At 52.8% G+C, this 14970-nt stretch overlaps 3 protein-coding genes across 3 annotated transcripts; 2 read left to right on the top strand and 1 right to left on the bottom strand.

Annotated features, from left to right (window-relative positions):
- Positions 1 to 503: 503 nt before the first annotated feature.
- Positions 504 to 3750, bottom strand: BO95DRAFT_430280 (putative importin 13; the record flags this gene model as incomplete). The annotated part of the gene is made up of 4 exons (XM_025584943.1): positions 504 to 2837; positions 2891 to 3377; positions 3432 to 3622; positions 3688 to 3750. The coding sequence occupies 4 exons, from the start codon at positions 3748 to 3750 to the stop codon at positions 504 to 506; spliced, it is 3075 nt and encodes a 1024-aa protein (XP_025444156.1).
- A 652-nt stretch (positions 3751 to 4402) lies between these two features.
- BO95DRAFT_385563 (uncharacterized protein) lies at positions 4403 to 12259 on the top strand. The gene is made up of 18 exons (XM_025583478.1): positions 4403 to 4849; positions 4911 to 4970; positions 5057 to 5222; positions 5279 to 5340; positions 5398 to 5619; positions 5682 to 5727; positions 5802 to 6636; positions 6688 to 6772; positions 6821 to 6865; positions 6918 to 7098; positions 7894 to 8405; positions 8509 to 8682; positions 8758 to 9749; positions 9803 to 9910; positions 9961 to 10588; positions 10643 to 10788; positions 10838 to 10945; positions 11000 to 12259. Exons 1-18 carry the CDS (start codon positions 4654 to 4656, stop codon positions 11972 to 11974), a joined length of 5541 nt encoding a protein of 1846 aa, XP_025444155.1. The 5' UTR covers positions 4403 to 4653; the 3' UTR covers positions 11975 to 12259.
- A 744-nt stretch (positions 12260 to 13003) lies between these two features.
- On the top strand, positions 13004 to 14513 carry BO95DRAFT_385562 (putative extracellular cellulase CelA/allergen Asp F7-like; the record flags this gene model as incomplete). Its single annotated transcript, XM_025583477.1, has 3 exons — positions 13004 to 13147; positions 13307 to 13789; positions 13852 to 14513. The coding sequence occupies 3 exons, from the start codon at positions 13004 to 13006 to the stop codon at positions 14263 to 14265; spliced, it is 1041 nt and encodes a 346-aa protein (XP_025444154.1). The 3' UTR covers positions 14266 to 14513.
- Between the last annotated feature and the right edge of the window lie 457 nt (positions 14514 to 14970).

Raw genomic sequence — 14970 nt, 5'->3', positions numbered from 1 at the left:
ATGCCTTGAGGCAGACAATCTGGCTTGTTCCACTAGTGACATGAAAAGTAAAACACAAGATGTAGTTACTGGTAGCACTGAACATGGCCTCAGCGGAGATCTTGAACTGTAGGCTGCTGCGGTCTGGCACTCAAGGAGAGAGACTATTATTGTTACCGGCGTTCCTGAGTAATCCAGCCCATGTGATCCGAGGCGATTTACTACTAAGCGAGTTTGCCCCCCTTGAGAACTCAGATAGTTCAACCATTCAACCACCAAGAATTCAAGGGCTTGTTCCAGATAGCCCACCTTTGAGACTCCAAAATCGCCGACACTTTTCGTTCCTTCTTCGCATCACAAATTGGACCCCCCCCCAATTCACACTTTTTCTGCATGACCTGCATATTACAATGGTATTGCGACACCATAGAGTCTTTATGATTTGCTTGGCACCAAACCCTGTTCCGAATGGACCTCAAGTCCAATAGTTATTGCTTGAAACTGTTCAGACTATCCTACGATCCCTATCCGATGTAATTGAACGAGTCACCCCGGCACTTGACCCAGAACGAGCGTACCAATTGACTGGTCTGTGTTCTGGCGCCCCTTGCGGCCAACAATGACGCAAGGAAGCGTTGTCGTTCTTCTGGTGTGACGGCTGGTCGCTGGTGTTGATCAACGGCCTCATCCAGCTCGGCCAACGCCGCAGTAAGATGCGGCCGAGCCGCACCCTGTTGCTTGAAAATGACTTTGCGAAGCACCTCGCACAGGTGCTCGAGATCCGACCGGGCACATCTGCCGGCGAATTGTGTCATCAAAATCCGACAGAGGGCAGGCAGACATTCACGGATGGCATTCTGAATGGGTGGGGCATCACCGGGGAGGTTCAACACGCTCACCCAGAATTGCGAGGCGGAGCGGAGCGGAAGGGGTTCGGGGCCTTGCAGTGAGATCAGTGTGAAGTTCAAGATAGCGTTTAGAATAGTTGGTCGCGACTGAGTGGCCGTCGGGCCGGGTTCCTGCGGTATAGAGGTGAGCGCGAAGAGGAAAGGGTGGTATTTCGGAAGCAAGCGCGTCAGGAAATCGATCCCGCTGTTGGCGACTTCGGGATCGTAGCACTCTGGTTTCTCATGCATCCAGCAGAATGTCTCGTAAACGTGGACGATCAACGCAACGGTCTCATCACGAATTCGCTGTGGATGGGAGCTGTGTGATGCAAGAAAGGCGGAGGCAGTGCCCATGACCATATCGGTACCCGCACTACCCAGGGGGATACTCTTCACAAAATTCACAGTCATCATCGGTGGGAACACATAGGGGCCCGTCCGCTCAGTGTAGCCGGCTTTTAGTATGTCGCAGGTAGCTTCGATAATCGCCACATCCACAGGGAAACCAGTCATGAGGAGTTGCATGGACTGCATGATGAGGTTCTGTACAACAGCCCCATCGCCCATATTCCAGAAAGTTGGCGGGTAAGCATCTGCTTCCTTGTCTTCGTGAGAGTCTAAGTTGATCTCACCATCGGTTCGGAGACCCTTGCCAACGCTGGCAACGCATCGTAGCACGAGCTGGGCACGGCTCTGTGCTTGCTCAATGAGCCCATTGGCAGCTTCTTCACGGGCTGCGGTTGCCTGCTCATGGAAAATCCGAAGGATTTGCTCGAGGTACTGGGCTTTTGCGCCATCCTCGGGTACGGTTTGTATGATCGCAGCGATGCCCTCCAGCACTTTCTCCATAGTGTGAGCCGTAGCTGTGGGCTTGAAGCGAAATTGCTCAAATTGCCCAATGAAGGCAGGCAGCTCCAGCGTAAGAGCATTGCGGCATGACTTGCAGAGATATGCGATCGACTTGGACGCTGCTGACGCGCAGGGACCAACTTCGAGGGACGCAAAGAGAAACGTTAGCACCCGGGGAAGCAGAGCATGTGTGCGCTCAAAGTATGACTGATATTTTCCGAGCATATCCACCAACGTTTGACGTGGTTTGTCTGGGATGACTACTCCGGTCCCCTCACATAAGTTTGCGAATTCATCACAGAAGAATATTGAATTGAGGCATTCATCAGCGTGTTGGTTCTCATCGACAGCCTCAGAGAGCTGAGCAACGCAGAAGATGGAGGCCTCGAACGTTCGCCAATCCTGCTGTTGAAGCGACGATCTCGCTCGCTCCTGAAAGACCTGAACCAGGTCTACACCCAGCATTGGATATATCGCCAGAAGAAAGTCACAGACGTCCCGCCGAAAAGCCCCGAACTCACTGCGTTCATCGTCGCTCCAGTCTTGCAACTCTGCTGGACTGGGGTACTTGAGCTTCTCGAAACAATCCAATGCTGCACGAGCAAGGTTGTGCTTCGCAGGCCCAAGCCCCGTTTGATCTTCCGAATCCACATATATTTCCTGAAGATCATCGGCAACCTCAGTCCACCATTCAAGAACCAAAGGAGAAGCCGAATCGTCGACCGATGCATAGCCAGGCGCGTTAAAAAGTGTGTGTAGCAGAGCGAGTACTTTCTCATGTTGCGGGTCCAATGCTTTCGTTAGCAGATCCCGTTGCTGTAGTGTTGAATATGCCAGGAGAAGCTCCAAGAAGGTCAAATTTTCATCCTCGAAATCGCCCTCCATCAATGAAGCAATATGCGCAGTACCATAGTCACAAACAATATAGTCCAAGATGGCGCTGATATGACCTGGAGTGAAGATTGTGTCCCGCCAATCTATCAACTCGACCACGACTTGGGTCGCAGTTTTCGACAGAACTGGAATCCTCATGCATTGAATCACGTAGGTCGTAGTAGGAGCGAGTTGCGATACAGGTATCGTGTCACGAAGCTGAAATGCGCTTCGGACGGACATCCATGTCTATTACACCAAATGTTAGATGAGACAGGAGCACAGAAGACAACTGATCTCACCTGGTAGGAATTAATGGCTTCATCCCCCAGACTATCCTCAGACAAGTGAGCCCCTGATGCAACCTGCTGCAGTATGTGACCAAGAACGACGTCGACAAGTACAAAAGCATCCTTGATGTTCTCAGAAACCGGGTGATCATCTCGATTGCGACGGGCTTCGGAGCTCCATTTGTGAATCTCCTCTCCAAGAGTACTAGAGAAGTAGAGCAAGGAAGTTACCTGGCCCTCAGACAACGCGGGGAGCACGGTATTTCTCAGGTCGACATCCTTGCAATGTTCCTCCGAGACATACTTGCCATCTGCTAAGGAAGCCGCTAGATTGCAGAGTGCCCGTGTCCAAGGAGCGTTGGGTTTCAGGAAGATGGTCGCTAAGCTGGAAGCTAGTTTTCGTACGACTAAAGAACGCTCGCCTCCATTGACCAACATAACATAATGATCAAGCAGCCGTCCTAGTAGCTCCTGGGCTTCTTCTGTGCTCAGGTGTTGCCTACGGCTGGAGTCAGAAGGTCTCGCACAATGAAGTCGCTAGGAGGACACGCACCAATCCTGATTTATTTTTACAGTAAAAGTCAGAGCTCCAAAGAATCTCAGGTCAGTGTTGTCCTCAGCGAGAAGGTGATTTGCGATGAGCCATGCTTGAGGGCCTTTCTGAAGACTCTGCAGGTGCTCTTGGATCGCCTTAATCTTGGCGGGGTTGCCAGTATTTGCCGGATCATAGAGCTGCGACACTAGCTAGAACCAGGAATGGCTTTCAGCCCTCGATCCCTCAATTGGCTCGGAAAGACAACTCAACTTACTGCCTTTGCCTCATTGATGAGCAGGTGCACATCTGAGGCTTGACCTGGAATATCCCCAGACATGGCCGCAACACTGAGGGCCTCCTTGCGAGAGGAAAGAAGAATATAGATAGTAGATGATGAGCGATAACTATCGATATTTAAGGGGTGTCACGTGCTGATAACACTATCACCGAAAGGTTAGGCGGTGAGAAGTGGGATGGAGGGGGAAGGCTACCGTAATCAGTGGTTCTAGTTGAAGAATGGTTAGCTTTGGATGATGACGATCAGGGCATTCAAGGTTCCAGTTGTTGTCGGGGGGAGGGATGATATTGAGAGAAGCATGTGACCAGCTGGGTTAACATCTGCAGGACGTTGTTTGATTCCCAACCAACGGCCCATGATCGCTTCAGCAACGCTTGGTCAAAGAATGCGGTTCATCACCAAATTTTAACCCCATTTGACCTCAATCCCAAGAACCTACAATGGTTGAGTTTGCGACAATGTCAGCATAGTCATCTTCGTGCTTTTGAGGGGTACGACTTGTATAGGTAAGAAATCAGGATTGAAATTGAAAAAAAAAAGAAAGTTACCGTCCGGTAATGACGATACCGATCTCTCGTGGCAGTTACAGTTACAGTTACCCACATCCACAGTCGGCAAAGGAAGGCCGGCAAAGGGTCCCACTTTAATCTGCCATCGGAGCTCCTACGGAGAACTGGACTTCCCTTACGTACTCACCACCACCATTCAACTCACCTTATCGAATAGAATACTAAGTCAACAGCTAGTATCCTCCACTCTGGCTCGCTCTTGTGCACACGACCGTTGTATCTTTCCCTTCCCTTGCCTTTCTCTCCCCACCCCCCACCTTTCCTCGCTACCTTTGATCACGGGCCTTGCGTGCTTTGTGCAACCCCGGCTCGTTTGAATCCCACCTTCTCCCCCGGACACTTGCAGCTGTCCTTTGCAAATCCTCGCCAGTAGATGCTTTTTTCGCACCCTCCAATCCGCCTTTCTTGGATATCAGCTTTCCGATCGGCTCGCAAGTTACCCCTTCCCCGTTTGAGGCCCTTTTCCACCTCCGCCCCGCGCTTCATCATCGAGATGGAGACCGTGAACACCTCCGAGCGCCTGGCCAAGCTACGGCAGTTGATGCAAGAGCACAAGGTGGATGTATATAGTATGAAACCCCAATGAACTCACAGTATCTGTTGACGTCAAGATTCTTACCCATCATTTAGTCGTTCCTTCGGAAGATAGTCACCAGTCGGAATACATTGCGCCATGCGACGGCCGTCGAGGTTAGAATACCAACCTTATACCCTTTCCGCGACTCTTGTCTACGGCGCCGGATCGATAATCATATAACTCACACTTCGCTCGATAGAGTTCATATCGGGTTTCTCCGGCTCGGCTGGTACGGCCATCATCTCCTTGTCCAAGGCAGCATTGTCCACAGACGGCCGTTACTTCAACCAGGCTGCCAAGCAGCTTGACAGCAACTGGGCGCTGCTGAAGCGGGGCGTTGAGGGTGTTCCAACCTGGCAAGAATGGTATGGAGGTTAAATGATAATGGCTATCCTACCTCTGAAGCTAACTTTGGATTTAGGACCACGGAGCAGGCTGAGGGTGGCAAGGTGGTTGGTGTCGACCCAGCTTTGATTACAGCCTGTAAGTGAGGTAGTGCGCTTTGCGACCAGGAAATATCCTTAAGCTAACTGCTCTCAGCTGGCGCCCGTAGTCTTTCAGAGACTCTGAAGAAGAAGGGATCGTCCCTTGTTGGCGTCCAGCAGAATCTTGTTGACTTGGTCTGGAAGAATGACAAACCTGCTCCTCCGCGGGAGAAGGTGACTGTTCATCCGGGGAAGTATGCTGGCAAGAGCTTCCAGGAGAAGATCCAGGATCTGCGCAAGGAACTGGAAAATAAGAAGGCTGCTGGCTTCGTTATCTGTGGGTCTTCACCTGGCGGGCTACATTGGCCCTCTACATTCGTATTGACTAACGAACGATAGCAATGTTGGATGAGATTGCTTGGCTGTTCAACCTTCGTGGCACTGAGTAAGTTTCTCACACCCAGCTTTTGCCACGACGTCATTCTGCACTCGGTTCTGAGCTAAACGACCCGTATCCAGTATTCCCTACAACCCCGTGTTCTTTTCATACGCTATCGTTACCCCCACCACTGTTGACATCTACGTCGATGATGATAAGCTTACGCCAGAGGTGAAGGCCCACCTTGGTCAAGACGTCGTGGTCAAGCCTTATGACTCGATCTTCGCGGATGCCAAAGCACTAAGCGAGGCTCGGAAGCAGCAAGCCGAGGGTGCGTCTTCTAAGTTCCTTGTATCTAACAGGGCTTCTTGGGCTCTGAGCCTTAGCCTTGGAGGCGAGGAGCAGGTTGAGGAGGTCCGTAGCCCTATTGGCGATGCCAAGGCGGTCAAGAATGAAGTTGAGCTCGCAGGCATGCGGGCGTGTCACATCCGTGATGGTGCAGCCTTGTCGGAGTACCTGGCCTGGCTCGAGAACGAGCTGGTCAATAAGAAGACAACTCTGGACGAAGTGGATGCTGCAGACAAGCTGGAGCAGATCCGATCCAAGCACGATCTGTTTGCTGGTCTGTCCTTTGACACTATCTCCTCCACGGGCCCTAATGGTGCCGTCATCCACTACAAGCCCGAGAAGGGAAGCTGCGCCATCATTGACCCTAGCGCCATCTACCTCTGTGACTCCGGAGCTCAGTACTTGGATGGAACAACTGATGTGACCCGCACATTCCACTTCGGCAAGCCTACAGAGCTTGAGAAGAAGGCATTCACTCTTGTGCTGAAGGGTCTTATCTCGATTGACACTGCGGTATTTCCCAAGGGCACCAGTGGCTTTGCGCTTGATGCTCTTGCGCGACAGCACTTGTGGAAGGAGGGTCTCGATTACCTGCACGGAACTGGTCATGGAGTCGGTTCTTACCTGGTGAGTGTCAAGAAGTCTCCCTGAATTCCTGCTTTGTTAACTCTGTGTTAGAACGTGCACGAAGGGCCCATTGGCATTGGCACGCGCGTGCAGTACACTGAAGTTCCCATTGCTCCTGGCAACGTCATCTCCGACGGTAGGTTAGACCTTTCACCTTCAACATTCTAGACGCTGACAAAAGCAGAACCCGGCTTCTACGAAGATGGAAAGTTTGGTATCCGTATTGAGAGTAAGCCTATACGCACATGCAAGTAAGGTGCAGGTAGCTGACGATGCCTTAGACATTATCATGGCACGCGAAGTGCAGACGACGCACAAGTTCGGTGACAAGCCTTGGTTGGGCTTCGAGCACGTCACGATGGCTCCTATCGGTCAAAATCTGATTGAGCCCTCTCTTCTCACTGATGCCGAGCTCAAGTGGGTGAATGATTACCATGCTGAGGTCTGGGAAAAGACACACAAGTTCTTCGAGAACGACGAATACACCCGGGGTTGGCTTCAGCGGGAAACCAAGGCAATTTCCAAATGAGCCTGTTAGCTCCTGTTTATACCATGAACCTCATATAGAGCCTGGGGCCAATGCATTATACCTAGATCAATACCTAGCCTTGTTGTCGAGTTTCAAGTTGTGCTCCACGATGCGCTGTAATCTTGCCGGAACCGGGATCATAGGGCCATTTGCTCGAGTCTAGTCTAGGAATACGATATATTTTAAGAGAGTCGAAGGCTTCAGGGACTCTTTCTCGAGTGGGATAAAAAGATGCTGTACCGTGGACGGCAGGCCAAGCAAGCCGGAGGAAGGAGGGCGGCGGAATGTGGAGAAACGGCCGGCCAAGCGACACCTCGCGGAATCGGGTGTTTCCACTTGTAGCTCCGATTGTCTACAACAATCTTATCCCGCATCCCTTCACTACGACCTGTCGCAACCCGATCCAACCACGAAAGCCTCTCGTTTCTAGAATCTTGTGGTCCTGAACGCTCGCGACCTCCGAATTTACTCCACGCTTTTCTCCGACAAACGACCATGCTCGTGTCACCTCCTGCTTAATTCCACTACGTCAGTGCTCAGATCAGACTTACGGAGGTCAAGATCGAGGGGGAATTCCAGCCGACTGACCTACCGACCGGCCGACCGACCGACCACATTTTCTTGCACACACTGTGCACACCAGAAAAGCGCAAATCGCTCTTCCCGAATACCTATCCATTATCGAATTCCTCCAAGTACAAGTACGAGTACAAGTGACCTGGCATGAGCGGCCGAAGCCCCTACGCGAACGGATACGGCTACTCCGACACCAGCCGCTACGATCGCGGTGATGGCGGGTACGGCAGCAACGGGAGCAACGGGAGTAATAGCTTGGGGATGAATGGATATGGAGGAGGAGGGGGGGGAGGCGGTGGTGGCGCCGGAGGTAGCAGCGGTGCATCAGGGGGCCGCGATCTCCGGCCTGGAGGCTATGGTGGCTTCTACCCGGAGGCGTCGCAGTCGTCCTTGTCGCCGGCTCAATCCCCGGAGCGACGCCGTGACCGATGGGATCGCGACCCCGAGCATTCGTCGTCGCGGTCCAGAACCAGGGAGGGCGATGCCGAGAGGGCGACGTTGGGCTCTCGAGACGGTCGGGCGCGTGGGGACACGAGTTGGTTGGGAGGCAGCAGCAGCCGCGAACGCGAACGGGAACGCGAACGAGAACGAGAACGAGAGCATAGGGTAATGAACACTGCTGGACGCGCGGGGGCGCAGGGAGGAGGCTCTCAGGCCATTGAAGGTGCGATAACGCTACCTATCTGGAGCGGAAAAGGCTATCTTCCGTTGTTGTCGGGATTGCTTGGGAAATACCATTTGGGGCTGACTTCTTCCCGAATTCGCAGATGTGTTGCAGATGGTTCAACGGGAATGGGACTTCGTGGCTTCTGAAAGTTGTATTCCGGTGCAGGTGGCGCTGCAACTGATGGACACGAGCACGTTGGGCAAGGCTGAGCGTGAACCGGAGTTCCTGGAGATCCATGACCAGATACAGCGGACGCTGAAGTCGGTCGTTAATGGTGAGTGGGACTTGTTGGGAGTGGGATCTGACGATGATGGTTCGTGGACACCTTTTTGCTGATGTCGCTCGCTAGAACACCATCAGGGCTTCAACAGTTCTATCGGTACATACCATAAGATCCAGACCAGTATCCAGACGTCACAGACTCGTGTGCGGAACCTGAAGAACGCCCTTGAGGGAGCAAAATCGGGCTTACTGTCCACTAAGCCCGAGCTGAAAGGGCTGGCTACCTCTTCGCAAAAGTACGACGATATCATCCAGCTCTTCAGCCAGATCCAGGAGATCCAATCGCTGCCGGAGAAGCTGGAGTCCCGCATCTCCGACAAGCGTTTCCTTGCCGCCGTTGAAGTGTTGCATGACGCACTACGGCTGTTGCGGCGCTCTGAACTCGAGAACATCGGGGCGCTGGCGGACATTCGCGCGTACTTCGGTAGCCAGGAGGCTTCTTTGACGGATATCTTGATTGAAGAGCTGCATGATCATCTGTACCTGAAATCTCCTTACTGCGCCAATCGATGGAAACCCCCAACTGCCGAGGGAGAGGGCAACGGTGTCAATGCATCCAGCTGGTCTGGTAACAACGCCTGGGAACGCCCGGTCTACAACTTCTTGGCCAAGCTGGATGCCTCTAACCCGATGGTGGAGGATGCTTCTCGGAATCCCGAAGCCGACACATTCTACTACATTCAGTTACTTATAGAAGCGCTCAACAAGATGGGTAATCTTGACATCGCGGTCGATCGGATCGAGCAGAGGCTCCCCGTCGAATTGTTCTCCGTTGTGGACAAAACGAATGCCGAGATCGACGCACGTTACCCTGAGTTGTCTACCCGTGGCTTTGCAGCCCAAGACAGCAGAAGCGGCGTGGCATCGAAGGCCATCGAGAAGCGTGGTCACGTGCTGACCGAGTTCTTGTGGACATTGTATGCCAAATTCGAGTCTATTGCTGAGGGCCACCGTGTCGTCCATGACGTGATCGCAGCCATTGTTACACGAGAGGGCATCCCGAAGAGCAACACGCTTGCTGGTGGGTTCAAGGAGCTTTGGAAGCTTTACCAGAGCGAGGTAGGCGATCACACCGCGGTACTGCTGGTTATTTTCTGACAACACCTGTGTAGATTCGCTCGCTCTTGCATGACTACCTGGCTACTGATGGAGAGTACCGACCCAGGGATGAAGACGACGCTAGGCGTCAAATGTACACGGGCATGCGAGACAAGAACAAAGTATGTGAGGAGAGCCACAATGACGACTGCTGAATACTAATTGATCGCAGAAAATGTTCAAGCTGTCGGAAACAGATCAAACCACAGAAATCCAAGCCGAGCAGTCTGAACTGGACGAGATTCTCAGGTCATCTGTGCCGGGCTTGGTGACCAAGTCTAATCAGAAATTCGCAGTGACTGATACCTCTGATGCCAGGCAAGGCAACTCGGGTACTGGTCACAAGATCCTCATTGAACCGAGTGTATTCAATATCAGTCTCGTGCTGCCACCCTCTCTTTCTTTCATTCAACGGCTGAAGGAGATCGTGCCGGTAGATTCGGATCTCGCGATGACCACATTGACCTCCTTCCTAGATGACTTCTTGGTCAATGTATTCTTGCCCCAACTCGATGATACAGTCACAGACCTCTGCACTCTCACTATCGTCTCGCCCGATGCATTCACAGAAGACCCCCAATGGTCCACCGTCTCGCCCCGGCCGGTCTTCAAGGTACTTTTTCTGGCATGGACATTCCGAGCTTTGTTACTGACTGCGTTTCAGGGAGCGGTCAAGCTCATGTCAATCATTCAAGACTTTAGCAAGATGCTATCCAGTATCCCTCCTGATCAAGCCTTCACACAGCTGCTTCTTACTCAGATCGTGACTTACTACGATAAGTGTTGTGGATGGTACAAATGTGAGAAACTCTCACGATCTTGATGCATGCACAGCTTATTAATTCCAATGGTAGCAATTGTGACCAAGAAGTCTCCGCGAGACAAGGGAGAGCCCCGGCTCAAGGCCGCTGCAGGCTTTGCTGAGGCTGGAGACGTTCATGATGTCGTTGCCGAGCTCTGGAGAAACGAAACGAGTGATAAATGGACACTTGTCGATAAGGTATGGTTTCGTGAATAATCTTAGTATGAGCCGTGCTGACGAAAGATAGGAAATCGAGCTGCTTCTCCAGCTGACCTCCGAGGTCCCGTTAGAGCCTTACGACATCGTGTCAGACCCCAAAACCGTGGTGGCTCTGTCGCTTCTTCACAATAGCATGGTTCGTTTGCTCAGTCGGTCACACTAGTTCTCTGATATACTGACTGAGATACAGCAATGGTTTGCGAGTCACCTGGCCCAGCTGCGCCAAATCATCCCGACCTCGGAAGCTCGACGCCCGGAAACTGGGCCTCCTAACCGTCGTTGGACCTTGATCGGGGCAATGAAGTCCAAGGTCGATGGTGTCAGTCAGCCGATATATCTGCCCTTGAGCCAAGAAACAGCAACCATCTTCGACAACACTCTTGGATCACTGCGCGAACTGGCATACACTGCTCTGTTCGCCCTCCACATCGATTGTCGGTGTGGCGTCATCCATATGCTGAAGAAGACGATGGCAGGGCCCAATCCTCGAAACTCGCGCGCTTCTGAGCCTACGACGCCGTCTCCCAGCAGCACCACTCACTGGTGGCATATTCTGATGAATCAGCCCACTGCTGCATCGCCCACGATTCTAGAGTTGAATGGTGATCTGATCGGCTTCGACAGTAACATATCCACTTACCTCGGATCATCGGAGAGATGGTTCATTACCTCTGGGCTTGCTCGCTTCATCGACCAGACATTTGTGGCGAACACCGGCCTGATCGGCGCTATGAACGAGAACGGAGCCTTGCGCCTCCAATTGGACGTTCTCGTCTTGCAACAGAACCTAAAGAACATTATCATCGATCCGATGCAGGACCCGGCTCATGACGGAACCACCAGCCCCCACGAGGAGCACCACGAGGTGGTCGCGCTCCCGCGCAGCGCCAAGTTCCTGGACTGGTTCCTCGAGGGCGCCGAGAAAGCCCTAGACTACGCCAAGGAAGAGAAGGAATCCTTTGCTGCCCATGGAGAGAAAGCGCTGGCCGCTGGAAACGGAGAACCCTTCACGTACGAAGAGCTCAAAATCCTCATTGATCTCTGCTTCTCGGATGCTTTGCTCGGACCCAGAGGAGCGGACAACCGGGAGGAATTTATGGCTGCCAAGAAGGCCAGTGCGGATGCTCTGCTGAGATTGAATGAGGTGATGTGGGATTCCAAGTAGGCGGAGTGCACATCATGGATATGATCCACACTGCGATGCGAAATATAAATTCTTCTTCATTTCCATAATTCGACGTTGTGCTGTAGCCCCAGGGGGTATCCTAAATGATGGGAGGCCAGAACGGGATGGACCGACCCACTTGCCAGATGCTCCGAAATTGTCCAGAATTTTTTTTCTCATCCAAGCAGTGACCAGTCGTTTGACGCCAAGCACAATTTCAGGAGAACATGTCTCTTGGGGTGGACCGTGAATTTTTGAATGTGAACAATGAACATCAACTCAGAATCATCAGACGATCGAGAGCCTCCCCCTGGGTCGAAACTCGAAGAAGGGATTCTGAGACAGTTCCGCTTAGTGCGCTTAGTGCTTAGTGCTTAGGCTGATAACAGTCTAGAGCCACGACTCGTCCCAAATGGTCCCAACTGGTTCCAACTGGTCCCAACTCGCCGTTGCGAGCAAAATCTCCGGGGTGGGTCTGACCGGAGTAGTTTAATTAAATGCCAATATATCATTGCCCGCACTTGAATCCATTAATCGAATTGAACGATCGAATTGATCCCCAGTCCAGTGTTTCACCTCACGATCTCATTTCCCGCTGGTTGCTGCCTTGCCCAGTGGCCACACTCTCTCTGCCTTTCGGCCCGTTGACTGCTGCCCCTGGTAGTTTCATTTCCCTGATATTGCTGACAATGGGGCAAAATCATGATGTCGAAATTGACCCATCATAATGTCCGGATCACGGGGCAAACATCCTGTGCTTTGGGGGTTCCTTTTATTCCCTTGATCCCGCGTTGTGAGCTCTTTTCGTTCTTTCTATCCTCCTTCTCTCCATCTCTCGTTGACCACTACCACTCTGTCCGGAACAGCAGTTCTATAGTCCTGGGATTTGATATCCAGGCGTCCATTCTTTCCTAAACCAACTTCATCCGTGTTGATTCCACGTTCTTTTGCCATATCGGCAGTCCAACAAGAGACCAACCTTCTATTCATTATTTGCCTGTTTCGAACACATTTCCCCTCACATCAACCATGAAGTACGAACGTCTTGCCTCGCTGGGCTTTGCTGCCCTGGGTGCCCTTTCCTCTGTGACTGCCCGGCCTATTGCGACCCCCGACGACGACGAGTGGGATTGTGGCGACGATGATGTTGCTGTCAGCACGCACTATGCGACAGTCACTCCCACTGCCGCGGTTGAGACCTCTACCTTCACCGATGTTGAGGCTACTACGGTGTTCCTCACCACGACTATCACCCTTGGTGCGGGTCAGACCACTTCATCTGTTCAGACCGTGGTCATCAACACTCAGGCTGCCACTACTGCCGCTGCTCAGCCCACTTCCACCGTTGAGGCTGTGACGGTCAACACCCAAGCTGCCACTACTGCTGCCCCTGCCCAGGTTTCTGTTGCCTCCGTTGAGGAGCAGAAGCCATCCACCACTAGCACTAGCACCACCGCCGCCAGCGTTGCCACTACTGCAGCTGCCCAGGTCTCCGTCGCCTCCGTCGAGGAGAAGAAGGCTACTTCCTCTTCCACTAGCACCACTGCCGCCAGCGCTGCCACCTCTTCTGCGTCGTCCTCTTCCTCTTCCTCCAGCAGCTCCAGCAGCACCAGCAGCAGCCTGAGCTCCGAGTTCTCCGGCGAAGCCACCTTCTACGGCGGCAATGTCGACGGCGGCGCCTGCTCCTTCAGCGGCTACACCATCCCCTCCGGCCTGTACGGTACAGCACTGGGCTCTCCCCGCTGGGACGACGCGGCCCAGTGCGGCTCCTGTGTCCAGGTCACGGGCCCCAGCGGCAACAAGATCAAGGCCATGGTAAGCAGACCTTACTCCTAAACCCCAACAAACCAAACCAAACTAACACCCCCTCCCCAAAGATCGTGGATGAATGCCCCGAATGCGACTCCAACCACCTGGACCTCTTCCAAACGGCCTTCGCCGAGCTCGCCGACATCTCCAAGGGCGTCATCTCCATCGACTGGGAGTACGTCGACTGCGGCATCACCACCCCGATCAAGCTGAACAACAAGAGCGGCACCTCCGCCTACTGGTTCGCCATGCAGGTCGAGAACAGCAACGAGCCCGTCACCAGCCTAGAGGTCAGCACCGACGGCGGCAGCACCTGGCAGTCCACCACCCGCTCCACCTACAACTACTTCGAGAACGCCAGCGGGTTCGGCACCGACACCGTCGATGTGCGCGTCACCGGCCAGTCCGGCGCAACCATCACCGTCAACAACGTCAGCGTGTCGTCGGGATCGTCCGTCACGGCCTCGTCTAACTTTTCTTAACCCTAAGAAAGCGGTGGGTGATGTGATGTGATGACTGCCTTAAGACACAGGGATTCGACGTCACGCCGTACCTTTTGACTCTTTTTTTACACTTCTTCAAGTTGACTTCCTTAGAGAGGTTGCCTTTAGCGCTTGTCTGCCCTCTCGCATGAGCAATGGTAGACAGCGCGGTATATCAATTTTGAGCTATATTCTTCTCTTGTACATATTGACCAGACCATTTCAAAAAGAACTTTCTCTATACTTTGACATCCGACCAAGTTCGAATACTATGCTTACTAGGCTCAGCCCGCTGCGATACCTGTCCCACTAGTTCTTTTGCATTGAAGTTCCATGCAGAAAGAACCCCTTTTGCCCGGGACCCAGCAGCCAGCCAGCTACCCTTCAACCGGCCGAGTTATCCCCACCGGCACTATACAACCAGGCGCAGCAAGACCCGGAAATAGTAGATTAAATCCCCAATAGTTTATGGGGCTTTCTGCAGGTACCAATGCATGTGTCCAATTTTCAATCATTCATGGGTTAATTGAATCTCGGAGGACAATTCCCGACAAAGCTAGTTCTCGACCAATCGATTGTCTATGGGAGGGCCCATAGGAGATGAAGATTATGAAAGAGAAGGAGGAGTATGCTCAGGTTGCCTGCCTTCCCTGCCAGGCCCGGCTCGTGTAGATAGGTGACTAATTGGACAACACGCGGCAACAG

This window comes from Aspergillus brunneoviolaceus (genome assembly GCF_003184695.1).
Source record: "Aspergillus brunneoviolaceus CBS 621.78 unplaced genomic scaffold BO95scaffold_20, whole genome shotgun sequence".
In the NCBI taxonomy this organism is placed as follows: Eukaryota; Fungi; Ascomycota; class Eurotiomycetes; order Eurotiales; family Aspergillaceae; genus Aspergillus; species Aspergillus brunneoviolaceus.
This window is presented reverse-complemented; position numbering and strand designations above follow the sequence as displayed.

Coding starts and splice junctions, on each gene's coding strand:
- BO95DRAFT_385563 (XM_025583478.1), top strand. CDS start 4,654: ATGCTTTTTTCGCACCCTCCAATCCGCCTTTCTTGGATATCAGCTTTC. Junction 6,637..6,687: donor ATGGAGTCGGTTCTTACCTG/GTGAGTGTCAAG, acceptor ACTCTGTGTTAG/AACGTGCACGAAGGGCCCAT. Junction 10,589..10,642: donor GTGTTGTGGATGGTACAAAT/GTGAGAAACTCT, acceptor TTCCAATGGTAG/CAATTGTGACCAAGAAGTCT.